At 30.1% G+C, this 14,675-nt stretch overlaps 1 protein-coding gene across 1 annotated transcript; it reads right to left on the bottom strand.

Annotated features, from left to right (window-relative positions):
* Window positions 1-3,605: 3,605 nt before the first annotated feature.
* On the bottom strand, window positions 3,606-13,662 carry lace (serine palmitoyltransferase long chain base subunit). Its single transcript, XM_088202592.1, has 10 exons — window positions 13,506-13,662; window positions 10,964-11,167; window positions 10,434-10,588; window positions 10,231-10,376; window positions 9,941-10,159; window positions 9,675-9,868; window positions 7,924-8,064; window positions 7,629-7,792; window positions 7,460-7,558; window positions 3,606-7,385 (listed from the first exon to the last, which is right to left on the bottom strand). The coding sequence occupies exons 1-10, from the start codon at window positions 13,587-13,589 to the stop codon at window positions 7,169-7,171; spliced, it is 1,623 nt and encodes a 540-aa protein (XP_088058718.1). The 5' UTR covers window positions 13,590-13,662; the 3' UTR covers window positions 3,606-7,168.
* Window positions 13,663-14,675: the final 1,013 nt, after the last annotated feature.

Here is a 14,675-nt window from a genome sequence, read left to right as displayed (position 1 = left end):
CACTGTGACAATAATTGCCTTGTGATATGATTGCTTCTCTCATGGTCAATTTTATGTCGCATTGTCACGAGCGGAGAATCTAAAACTCCTATATGAGCTGAAAATCATGAAGCAAAATACATCGTGTATGATTTTAAATGATACGATAAAACTAATAATAAAACTCATGCGCTAATTTATAAATTAAGTACGGGCTTGTTGCATTTTATTGTTATATTATTATAATAAATTCATATTACATTAATGACTAGCAAAGCAATAAAATAAGTTAAAAGCAGTTACATTCAGCTATTTTTTCCGGTTATACTTACATACTTCTAAATATTATTTATGTTTAAAGTTAATATTATTATTTTTCATAATTTCTTAAATTTACATATTTTAAATCAAAATCATAGAAGTGCAATAAAAATACGAAACACCGCTATAGCCCGATAAATTACTAACAGAATGGTTGCACATGTGGCAATACAAATCAGGCTTCCAACACGAAGGAGTAATAGTTACCAAATAATAGTAACACGTACCAAAATAAAGCAGCGCCTTTCACTCATTTTTCAGTAGTTACGGAAAAATCCCAATTTAAATATATTTACCTATGATGCAACAGTAAACAAGATATCCCCGCTCTAAATATACATCAATTCTATAGTTTAATATTCAGTGAAAATTAATCGAACTTCTAGGGTAAAAATGAATAAGTATCTTTATGAACCATTCATAAAGGAAATGCTTAAATTATTTTTAAATAATTTACAAAGAGCCATCTGTATTTCAAATTAGAAATGTTCATAAATATTCCTAGAATAATAGAAAAGTAGAAAGTAGTTCTACTTATTATGTAAATTATACATACATATTATATGTATATGAATTAGTAAAATATTTAATAACTAAAATGAAAAACTAACTGTAAAATTTTATTGATGGGATATTGAATATACTAGGTATTACAAACAAAATGTATTTTTAGCAAATTGTATCTGAGAATAAAATAATAAATTAATAATGAATACCTTTAAAATATTTGTCAACAATAATATCTAAAATATTTTAATTACATTATATGCGTATCTAGAAAATATTCATCACAATTTATCTTCTCAGATTTAGCATTACAGACCATTCATTAAAACATGCTTATCTCCTAATAATATAATAAACATAAATTATAAATAAAAAATACATTATTTTAAGATTATTTAATATGCTTACCTCAAAAATATTTTGTCATACCCCTGATGTTTTGTACGTGCAGAACGTACTTAATTACTAAATTGCTGTACACACCCCTTCATGCATAGACTAACTGCGTCTTATTTTGACCTCTTAATTCTAATGCAGATGTTTTGATATATTTAATTTAAAATTTTAGAATTCTAAATGTAATTTAGAATAGATCAGTGGTGTGAGTCGATCATTAGTACTTGAAATTTTGACTTTGATTTTCAATTTATGTTGTGTCTGGAAGGTTGAAATAAGTAATTATTGTAATTGAAGACCTTATTTGAAGAACAACCATTGTAACAAAATTCATTTTTTACAGGAGAAAGTAAAAGCTAATTATCATCTTTGATTACAAGAAAATACATTATTAGATAATGTATGTTTAAAATACATATAAACATTAAATAAAATAATACACATAAAAAATGATATAAAATAAAAACCAACTTGAACATTGGTCGTTTTTCGGGCATTTTTTACTATGGCTGTTTTTCCGATAAAACTTCATTTTTTTAATATATTTATTTACAATTTGCTCATATTTACCGCTTAAGCTTAACATTATTGAATATGTACTGAAATTATTGAATGTTCATTTTTTTTATTTTACCTTATTCATTCCCGATATATACGTGTTGTGTTGGATTTTTGATTTTATATTATAAAAATGTTATGAAATAATAAATATTGTGACAAATACTACAAGATTTTATTCATTTATTTTATTAAAACATTTAAAAAAATACTATGTGATTTTATTTATTTTATAATATAAACAGTAGTTCATCGGGTATTTTGTTACTTAAAATTAGACACAGTGTGAATATTAGTGGTAAAATGTACCAACAGAGACAACGTTATTTGTATTTAAAAAGATTTTAAAATAATAAGTTACTTTTTATTTTTTTCCCATATATTATAGTATGTACATATGTAAGCGTGTTGTATGTGATTTTTTTTCGATAAAATCAAGTGTTAATTAATTATTGTGTTAAATACTCTTATTAAGAAATTAATGATAAAATTGTTAAGATTTTGAATCTTAACTTTTCAGATAATACTGCAACACTAACAATAGTTTAACATAAAAAAACATTTCAAACTTTATGGATTCATATTTCATATTAAATGATTTTCATTGTTTAAATATACATATTACTTAAATACTTGCAATCTTTTCTAATATTTTTGCGGGAATATTCTTACACATATGATTAATATAAGAACTTCCTTTCATGGTTGCTATTCTAATTAACTCTCAATTACTTTTCTTTTTGGTTTATCAGTTATAATAATCGAAGAACTTACCATTATAAAATGTAAGATGTTAAAAAACCACTACCAAATCACTCAAATGACGATCTGCAACTGATGTATTTTTCAAATTCAAAATGCATCTGGTCAGAGATTATTTGTACGTATTGCATATTTTTTCTTTCTTTTTTTGAGTAATGTAATAAATTAGTATCTTCCACGAAATTTTGCGCTGTTTCCCACATTTTACAGGTATCCCTAACCTCATTTGAAGTGAGGGTTTTTTCAACCAATTTCTTTCTCCTCAGACGAGATCTTCACTGTACCCTAGTGCTGTTGCTCGTAATGCAAATCTATCAGTTCTTTGGTGGTCAGCTCCTGGCCATGTTCCTCTACGAATTATTGAATATCGTCCTCATTTACCTCCATTCCCATGTTTTTTCCTATGGACACAATTTCATGTACAATTGGCGGTTCCCATTCATTTGAAACCCGTCAACACAATTAGAACGTAGTTTTCTTCGAGCAGAATTGAAGGTTCTCTTGGTAGCCCTACCCCATGCTTTATCGATAATCTTGAGACAACTTACGATGTGACAATGATTTTTCCAAAAGTCTCTGAAGGTTAGCATTATTCTTTCAGTCACTTCGAAGCATTGCTGAAATAATGATCAATACTCCTTTATAAAAGAGCATTGATCCCTTCTCTCACGTAATAGCTTTCAACTATCTTAAACATTAAATTATCATTTCCAATTGAATAACTATTTTTAGTTTACGGCAGTCTTCTTGTTAACCGACGATAATTTGTACTATATTTCAATGATAAGATTTTATGCTTATATGGTACATACGCGGTTTCATTACCAAATTACATGACCTTAGCAACAACCTGTTCATTATTAAAATTCATATATACGTATATCAGAGTATATGTAAACAAAATATAATTTAAAAAGTCAAGTGAGTTTATAATAACAGCTGATTTTAATTCGCCAATAGTTTTTCTTCATGACGTCATCAGTCAACAACATCATTGAGATGGCCTTGTAAAACAATTTCAATCTCGTCGCACAGAAATTCGCAAATGTTTCTCAAACGATTGGAATACAAAAAGACAGATATATTTTTAAAATATTTATTTAATGAACAACTCCTATAACAAAAATTATAAAATTAAAATACTCGAGCTAACATTCTACAATTTGAAAGCCGTAGATTTATCGAAGAGTTAAAAAAAACAAACGAGATTTATTAGCGCTTTCGTGTATAGATTAATAGTAATTTTAATCTGAATCGTCACTAACTGACGTAGATGAGATGAGAGTTCTTATCAAAAATGCTAGCGAAATTGTTCAAATAAAGAATCATTTGCTTAAAAAGCTCTCCTCATAAAAAATATTTGTATATATCATTTTTTATATAATAGCATCTCAGTATCATCACAATTTATTTAATTTTATAGTTTTTATTAATATTTTTCAACAAAGTAAAGACAAACTTCTGAATTTTGGAAGACAAAATGGTTTCTTTCCAAGTTACAATTTTTTATCTTGGTAAAAAAATGTTTAATGTAATTTTATCCGAATTTTATGATTAAAGCAATTTATAAATGCACCATTGCAATTATGAAAGACTTGATCTACTCGAATCATTACTTTATGTTTAATATCCTTGTGTTATTAAACCTGGTAGAGCATTTAGTACAATTCCTAATGATATTTCCAGTAAATCAAGTCTATTCGACACGAGGTTTTTTTTTCAAAAGATAAATACATACACATATCATATAAGAAAACATAAACGATTTGTTTTAAACAAAGCTAACAAAGGACACTTATGTATATGTTCAAATTGGTCAACAGCTTCAAACATCAAGTTCACTTTCAGCAGCGGGCAGCATATCGACTAGAACAATTGCTCTGTACTTTAACGTGCTGTCAATTATTATCAATTCACAAAAAAGCAAACGACTTGCGTACGTTTTTGCATTATATGATTCATATAGAAAGTGTATCGATTACAATAGAAGCATTCATAATTTTGTTATACTGCAACCATGTTCCATGATTACCATAGAACATTAAGAATGGCTTCAGTATAACAGACAAATGCTACAAAACTTTCTAATCCATCTGCAATATATTCTAGCACCATTTCGATGATGTTCAATTACATAAACACTACAACTCTAAACTATGTAGATAATTCCTCCCTGAATTGTTATATAGAAAAAAATCCCGTATGTACTACAGAGCGACAATAAATTTTTCATAATTTTAAAACTTTTATACTATAGGATAGAAGTTAATAAAAGTTAATTTAAATGCAGGATATAAAATAGTGATCTAAGTCTCACTTTTTCTAATAACTGACAAATTTTAATGAAATAGTCTAAGTGCTTCAAACAAAATTTATAAATGTATGTACATATACGACATTTCAAATTGTATTGTTGCTATTTTTTCAAGTACATATTTCCGTATATCCCTGTGTATTAAAAATAATAAAAAAATAAAAATATATATGTATAATATATTTAAAACATTAATATTACATACAAAAATAAATAACATAACTTATTGTCCAAAAAAGTGTAATTACAATAATTAAAAAGTAATGAAAAATGTAACCAATCGCAACAAAAAGTTAACATATCTATAGTTCAAATTACCAATACAATTTTCTTTTAAAATAATTAGAATAAAACAATACTGCATCAATTTTGTTGAAGAATTTAAACAACGTAACTAAGCATAAATCCCGATATTACATTTCTATCCTTCTTCAATATATAAACGTAATATGCATACGTTGTATTTACATTAGGTTCATGGATGGTCCTCGTTAAATAATGAACACATACAAATTAGGTGCACGTGGTTGTATATTTTGAACACGTAAAACACTAGTGCTAGTGCTCACTGGCCGTAGCTTTTTAGATTAGCCCCGATAAATAATCATGTATAAATACAATATTCCTATACAATTCTTGTAAAGTCATTGCAAAAAAATTAAAAAAATGTTTTAATCAAATAATATTAAAAAGATAATTTCTTTTAGAAAAACTGTTTAGAAACATTTTATTAAAAGGCTTTTTTAAATAAGATGAGGAAATATTTCATCATACATAAATGGCACAATAGTAATTTGAATTATCAATAAAAAATCTGCGGAATGCTGGTAGTAGATAGTCGCAAATTATAATAAAATCAGTTAAATACTAAATAAACTATAACATTTGACAGATATTATTCGCATATTACACAATAATGCGAATCTCATAAAGTGAATTTGTGATGGTCAGAGAAAAATGAACAATTAAGACTGATAAAGCAATTTGACAAAGAATACTTAATTTATATATCAAAACTCATATATAAAAATATAAATTCCACTTATATTCACATTGATACTTATTATTTACACAAAAATGAAACTACTCAAGCATTTGGTTTAAAAATTGTTCATGTGAAACTAGCTTTTATAGTTTCACGAGTATATTATACACTTGACTAAAAAATTAGTAAAATAAAACAAGTTAAAGTTGAAATAAAGGCAATATTATCTATCAATTTCTGAGAGCACCTTCAATAAAGCACATTAATAATTTTGATTATTATGTATGTATATAATTTTTTTAATAATTTCAAAATTAGCTTTTTTATATCTATTTATCTAAACTTGTACTTCAACTTTATATTATAAAAAAAAATAAGACGAATCTAATCTCCATAAATTAAATATTTTGTAAACAACAAAATATTTGGAATAAATAAATGCCAAAAACAATGTTGAATATAATAAAGAGGAGGCAGTTAACAAAGATTTGGCTTATATTATAGTTACTATAAAAATACGTAATTTATATACATTCATTTTTATAAACATATCAATAAAATCAATATATCTAAAGCACGCGGAATTAAAATCATAATACAAAAACATCATTTTAAAAGTTTTCTAGTATTAAATTAACAAAAATTTATAACAAAAGTCATATTGATACTAGTGATTTAGTTTAATTTAATTAAGGCATTAAATAGAATACATAAAAAGTTAATTTTATGACTATGTTTAATTCCACGCACTCTAGTTATAATACATATATAATTCTAAATAAGTAAAATTTATATATTTAAATATATATTTTACAACTTTTAACATAGTCAAAATTTGAATATATATAAGCGTAAAAAAATACCACAGAATTGACTGTGGTAAATCTAGTTTTTGTTAATCATTAAAGCCAAAAATGTGACTCGTCTCAATTTTACAATATTAAAAGCATCGAATTTACAAATTGTTGAGATGATACATTCAAGTATGGAAACCGAATTAATACAATTTTCATTAAAATTATGTCATAAGAATCTTCAATATGAGACGCATTTGAGAAACATAAGGAAACAGTAAGATTTAAGCTATGAATCACAGTTAGTGTTGAATGTTATAAAACGACTTTATAAATCTAAGCGATCCTCAATCGTAAGCTAATGAGCTTATTCATAAGCAAAAATATGAACAAAAATCTGGTTTATCGTAATATAAATACAAATAAATAAACTTAAGAAATAAACCCTTCAAATGTGCATTTAAGTGAGATAAAAATGGAAAAGAAATATATAATTATGCGTAGTTTCCTCCTGTCCTTTCCCTATATAGTTTTCAATAAAAAATATATAGACTAATATGATATGGGCGTTAGATCACGTGGACGGCGCGAATATGCAAGTCCAATTTGATCCGATACTTTATTGATCATCTCCAAACAATGATCGAGTTGTTCTTTAGTGTGAGCTGCCGACATACAAAACCGTATTCGACCTGCCATCAACGGCGTAGCCGGAAAACCGACACCGACGGCGGCGACACCGCTATCCGATAATCCTCTCACTACATATCTGCGCGTGAATTAAATTTAAATTAATGCATATTCTTATATATTTAATTAATTAAATACATAAATAAAGCTTACCCTATTTTGGAATATAAATAAACTAGCATAGGTACAACAGGAGAGTCTTCGTGACCAAATATGATCACTCCCATTTGGTTTAGTCTTCGTCTAAAATACCTAAAATGGGAATACATCAATACATTATAGGTAAATAAAAAAGGTGTTCATCCAATTTATAAGTAGTTACCTAGTGTTTCGAGCAAGGGACCCTATTCGCTTTTGACCTTCACTTGTTCCATCTATTCCCATAATTATTCGCATACTGCTAATTATTTGTTGAATAACAGGCGGTGACATGCTGTAAGCATACACATGTGCATGCCCATAAGCATTAATATAATTTATTAATTTCTGGAAAAAACACGTTTTTAAATTAGCAATCGTAATAATAAAACGTGATATTTTAATTCACTGATAAGGAGTCAAGAGCTAGCACAACTTCTCAAATTAACCATATAAAATAAATGCATTAAATTCGATACCTTAGACCCGGCTATATAGCCTCCAGCGGAACCAAAACTCTTAGTGAATGTTCCCATCAGGATATCTACATCGTTAGGATCAAGTCCGTAATAGTCTGTCACACCTCGGCCATTTCTACCCATCGCTCCAACGGAATGAGCCTAAAAATTGAAACAAAACTTATTAACGAACTCCTTACAAAAAATATTATAAAATTCTTGATAGTTTATTAATTAATTTATATTTTCAAGCTTTCATACCAATAATAAATTATGCATCGTAGAGTTCTAGTGTAACTAGTTAATCAATCTCGATATTTATCAGTATGAATAGGAAAGTTTCAGAAAACTAATAAGAGAATCAGAATTTATACAATATATGGTAATGCATATGAAGTCAGGATAATAGATTATTTTAATAATGATTTTAAACTTGGACAAATTTATTCACCAACTAATTTATTATTTCTCTAATATCATAGATGTCTGAATATATATTATATAAAAATAATAAAATTTTAATCGATAGTAAATCTATACATATATACAGAACTGTGCAAGTATCCAACACTTATTTTATTGTTTAACCACTTTACACTTGATTTAAAAATTCAAGCCTGTTTTTAAATTTTTTTATTGTAAATGTAATTTTTTGGATATATAATTTAAAAAAATATATTTTTTTTTCCCATTTATATGTAATTATTTACTATTATAATTTATAATAAAAAAAATATGATTTTTTTAGAACACTTTTCAAAAAAATACTCGCATGTTAAGTGGTTATTTTGTAATTTGAGGGACCAAATTAACATATATTGTTTCTATATAACATTTTATATTTAATTAGTCTGTAACTGGATAAATATATGGTTAAAAACCAGTTATTTAATCATTTAAAGAAATATAATTCTTTGAACATCATTACTATAATCAATACTTTGAATTGAAAAAATAAGATTATTAATATTTGTGAAACAACTGATTATTTTTATCACTGGGAAAACTTCAGTCAAAAGAAACACCAGAAAGGTTGCATATTGTCTAAAAAAAAAAAAATATGATTTAAGAAATAAGAGTTTAGGAGAAAAGAACTAGAACTATAAATAAATTTCGTCTGTGGTACTTTCATCAAATTTTCAACGGCAATTAAACATGTGTTGAAACTATGCTTGAAAGGATATGTGGGTGATATAAACCTATCTTGAGCGAAGATTGTGTACAATCTTAAGCGAAGATTGTATACAAAACAATAAGGAAAATTTAAGCTCGGAAACATGTTTTGTGGACAGACAAATCAAAATTTTTACTATTGGGGAATAAGACACAAGTTTATTCGCCAGATTAAGGAAAAAAAACCTTTGGTTGCTAAAAACTGATATATCGGCCTTCGTTACAACGGCGAGAATTAACGGATCTATCGTCATCATTGAAGAAAGAATCGAGCACATTTTTAATGAGCTGTGGGGTATTTTCTTCTGGGTAAAATAACATTTATGTAATATATCAGTATTAGATAGTAATTCCACAAGGATCGGTAAATAAAAAGAGGAGTATGTTCTACGTTAGTTTAAGGGTGTTAATTCTTCAATTTAATGAAAGATCAGGTCAAACTAGAGGAAAACCCAATAACAACTAAATATACAGATATGATAAAAATGTATTTAAACGTGTTAGAGAATTAAAACCTCAACCTTTCAATTGTTAAGCAAAGCATTATCAAACATACATAACACCTTTTAAGCTTTTTAAATATTACATTTTTAACGCACCTCATCAAGATATAGATAGCAATTATATCGCTTTTTAATGGCGATAACTTGCGGCAAATGCACCACGCTACCTTCCATACTATAAATTCCTTCGACGATAATGAACACCTTTTTCCATGGCTTCCAAGGTTCCCCTGGACGATTTTGACCTTGTGATATATTTTTTCGCACAACTTCTTCTAAATGACGCATATCTAAAAAAATTTCAAAAGTCAATAAATCGAACCAAATAAACGACATTGAAACAAATTTTGATCAATAATCACCATTGTGTCTAAAAATCGTAACAGACGCTCTGGAGAGTCTGAGTCCCAAAATGAGCGAAGCGTGGTTACATTCGTCACTAATTGCTAGACATCCGGGACCCAAGAGAGCGGGCAGACCTAGGGCATTCGTAGCGAAGCCCATGCCTACGATCATGGCGGCTTCCGTACCAAAAAATTCAGCAGTGAGCTCTTCTAGTGATTTATGCAAGGCACACGTACCTAAAATTATTCATTCGTAAATATCCAGCCCAATTTAGACAATCATAATAAATACGTGTAAAAATAATCACCTAGTTCCGCCCGTGGACTAGCCAAAGTAAGTCCATATTCGCGTATGGACACTTCCGCGGCGTCAGCGCAAGGACCGGCGTTTTCAGCGAATCCCAAATAATTGTATGATCCTAAATTTATGCATCTCGATTCTGTGCCCGTATACCTGCAAAACATTTTTTAGTCATCTTAAATTATTTATAATTATTGACGGTATGAGTACCTGAATGTCCAGCAGTAATCGTCAGAGACACGATCTTTCAGTACCAATTCGGCTCCTGGTGAAGAGCAGATGGGACGATTCCAACAGTCCCTAACGCGTCGGTATACATATCGGGAGTAGAATTGATCGAATTGATTATATAATCGAGGATATCCCTGAAATATTAATAAACTATCAGTATAATGTTTTACGTATACAATTACTGTACATATATATCTAAGAAAATTATCGTTTACAATAATTGTATAGATAAGTGATGTTTCAAAATAAAGTTAACTATATTTTGCTATCTGATAAGATACGTTTTTTTAATATGAACGATATATAACTTATGGCCTTAACATATTAAATCTGGAATTATTTAACAACTTGATCCTGCGTGATATAGTAAATAAATAGCAAATGGCGTATTGTCATGGAAATATATCTTACTTAATAAATAAATAAAAATTATTGTGTTACATTTTCATACTACATATAGATATATATATGTATATAGTAGCATGTTTTAGATCTGAAAAATATCTCACCTCTCTGTCGTGCTCAGTCGCGACCTTTGGCGTGAACAACAATTGATTTATAAAACCGAGAACCATAAGGATGTAGAAGCCGAGATACGTCAAGAATGAAGTGATGAAATCTCGAGCTTCGAACGACTCTTTCGACCTGTCGAACTTGCTCCAATCGAGCGGCGGCAGTCGGTCATGTTTGATACCGTTGATTCCATTGGAGATCTGCATTAAACAAATTAAATATTTATTAACAACAAGTGTAATAGACATTCGGTTGATGAATCGTATACGTGAAATGATCATTAACAAGTAGTCTGTCGAGCATTCCACATCAATAACAATGTCTACCAATAGAGCTCGATGGATTTTTAAATATAACATCAATTGATGCCGTGATGTTTCCTAATAGTGAACCAATTTTCTTGACCTGATTTCATTATGCAAAATTTTATGCATACAATATTTTAGACATACATGTAATTATAATAAAATTTTTTTTACATAATTTAAACTAACTGTCATAATTTATCAATCTAGTGTAAATTGTTTTGATTCAAATTTTATATTCGGATTCCTTATATTCCAATTATATAAACACAATATATTTACACTTCCTCAAGGATATACATATATATGCTTTAGTCCTATAATACTTTTCTTTATCTTAGCAATTTTAAAAAGTACAAACGATTTGAACCAAAAATGCTTAATTAGTATTATATATACAAAATTTAGGATAGGTGAGTTGCCTCTCAGATAAATTGTTATATCTGCATTTATACAAGACTATAAAATGTCAAAGAAAATGAAGTACATACATGGGAGAATGACTTGAAATTCACGTGTTCTTAGCAAAGAATCGAATCGATAGATAGAATCAAAAAAACCTAGTATCTTTTTATGTGAAAAATTCTCATAAAAATATACTGCAAGCTTACTAAACTGCAAAAACTTCAGACTTTTTGTAAATACTGTTGTACGCTTAATAAGTGAGGTTTTGAAACTACAAAAAACTGGATATCAGTACTGATGAAATTTAATACATCCAGTTGATGGTCTCAGTAAGCGACCATTTAAATGTGCATAAAAACTAATTCAAAATATTATCTCAAGAAATTGAATCTGAAAATGAAGTTTTGTTATATCACACACATAAGATTGTGGTGGTGTGTTATTTTTAATAGAATTATGCAACTATGATGGCCATATTTGTAAAAGGAAAATTGGCTATTTCTAACGAAATTTTCAATTTTAGCGACACTTCGTAAATCCAGGGTTTTGATGTCTTAAAAAAACATGAATCCATAACTTACTCATACTCATTTTTTTAATGTTCCCCGAAAGTGATATTTTCTATGAGCTACATTAAGCTACATAGGTGTATGTATTAGAGAATTTTCTATACAATATATGCACATCCTAGCTTGGTTCAACGCTAGGTTTACGGATATAAACCTGTCAATTTGACGGATGTCATTAAAAATAGAATTTGCATTGTTCAAATATAACAAGTTGTAAAAAAATACTGTCTGATACAAATCAAATCAGAAACCTGCCAATTTGACGAATGCCGTCACAATAATCAGCTAAAAAACTCAAACTATGCATTTTAGTTAAAAATATCTCTCATAAAATGTAAGCTACGAGGAATGAAATTTAATTAAATTTGACCACAAGTAAACGATTTACACTACTGGTCAAAAGTTTTAAGAACAAAACCTGCAATGATGTTCATAGTTACGAATCTACCCTTATTTATTTTAACTATTAAAAATATTGTTATACTATTTTATGTATTTGCCATAATAATATTATGACATCCAATTTATATTAAGAATATCAACAAAAAATAGTTTAGTGTTAAACTTTTGACAGGAGGTGTATATTAAATAATAAAGTACTCAAAATTTCAGTTAATACATTTTGATTATGTGTGGTTACTAGATGTTTGATATCTTTTAAACGAAATATGCTAAGCATTTTTTTAATTATTTGATAAGAGGATTAAAACAAAAAAAATTAAGCCCCGAGTGTTATTTAATATTTAAATTATGCATAAGCGATTCATTGATGAATCATTCCATCGCATAAATAGTATATATACATATCATAAATGAAAATAACCTTAAAATTTAGATAAGAAAATAATTGCAATTTAAACTCATGGTTTCGCGTTACATTGCTATCTCTTTTTTTCTTGGATACGATAACATTTTTGCATATTGCGCAAGTATATAGACAATAAAACATTTCATGTATTTTATGACAGTTGTACTATTTAAATACCCCACCCCTTTTTTGTATCCCGCGAAATGACGTCAGCGGCCATGTCACTCGATATACCGGGAATCCCAAACATTTCTCAAGTTCGCGTTCGCGCGATCGAGCGATCGAGCGAGCGAACGATCGATACCGTACTCGTTCGCGCGTTCGGGAACCTGGATTCGCGAACGGGAGGTGCGCCCCCGTCTTCGACTAGGTTATCGCCGGGCACGCGGCATCTGTCAAATAGGCCGGCAAATATGAAGGGATGAGGAACGGGGGAGGGGGTGGGGCGTACCTTGGCGTGTCCGTTGGCGGCATGAGGGGAATGCGGTCGATGCGGCTGAGCCGGGGGTGCGGCCCCGAGGCGCGCGCCCGCCATCTCTTAGTCGCGACCGGCACAGAGGAAACCGCCCGACCGCTCTCTCGGCGGTCGCGCGCTCACTGAATGTCGCGTCGAGCCGCAGCGAACCGCGCCCGCCTCCCCCCGCCCCGACGCAGAATTCGCGACCCTTCCGCTAAAAATCCCCTCTCACGACCCACTTTCGGCGCAAACTCGAAACCATACGCCATTTTCAAAATAGCTGAAGGGACTTTTGGCCGACGACCGCTTTTTTCCGACCTTCCGCGCTCGAAAAACAAATTAGGACAAACGCTGGGCTACTAAATTTAAACAGACAGGGCCGCTCCTAGGAAATTGCCCCGCGCCTAAATCCGGAGAACGCATATATGCGTCATTCGTTGTTCTTTAACTACTTTAACTGCTACTATGCTATCTCTCTACAACAGGTGAATTAATATTGCGAAAATGTTCGGTTACAGCTTATATACGATCGGAGCAAGAGGAGATCTTCGGCTCCTTGCCGAATCTGCATGATTTGCGGTGGAACTGAATCTGTTTTATGGTATAAAATTTTTATTATAATAATATCGCAGAGTGACTTATTCGTAGGCTTACCATACGTCCCGGTTTCATACCATCGGTCACGGTTTCACAAAATTTCCGAGATCACCTTGTTTTAACTCGCACCAGCACCTAGCATCCCTAAATGAACAAAAATTTCCGTGACATATTTTTGCTATCCCTGTTTAGAGTTCCATATATGTATAAGGTAAACCTACTTATAATGTATTTTTATGCAACCATGACGAAAATACCTTATACGCTGTATGAGGCAATAAATCCGGTAACAATGGAATATATTAGTACCTGCAACTCAAAGAAACGTTAATCGCTTTACGACATTTATCGCTGAACCGTTCGCGAATTCCCAAAATACACGCGTTAGAGCGCCACAGTGACGTCACGATGACGTTTCACGCCGGCGCCTAAATCAGTTCCACAAATACTCACAGGCGTCGCTTCATACGCCGCTGCGATCGCGGGATCAGTTGGTCATAGATTAGATCAGGGGTTCCCAACTCTTTTGTATCCTAGAGCGCATTTTACAATATCGGTAGGGCGGCG

This window comes from Plectrocnemia conspersa, unplaced genomic scaffold (genome assembly GCF_051122295.1).
Source record: "Plectrocnemia conspersa isolate PC_06_02 unplaced genomic scaffold, ASM5112229v1 ptg000013l, whole genome shotgun sequence".
Lineage (NCBI taxonomy): Eukaryota > Metazoa > Arthropoda > Insecta > Trichoptera > Polycentropodidae > Plectrocnemia > Plectrocnemia conspersa.
This window is presented reverse-complemented; position numbering and strand designations above follow the sequence as displayed.

Coding starts and splice junctions, on each gene's coding strand:
- lace (XM_088202592.1), bottom strand. CDS start 13,589: ATGGCGGGCGCGCGCCTCGGGGCCGCACCCCCGGCTCAGCCGCATCGA. Junction 11,168..13,505: donor CCGCCAACGGACACGCCAAG/GTACGCCCCACC, acceptor TGTTTAATGCAG/ATCTCCAATGGAATCAACGG. Junction 10,589..10,963: donor CGACTGAGCACGACAGAGAG/GTGAGATATTTT, acceptor TTAATATTTCAG/GGATATCCTCGATTATATAA.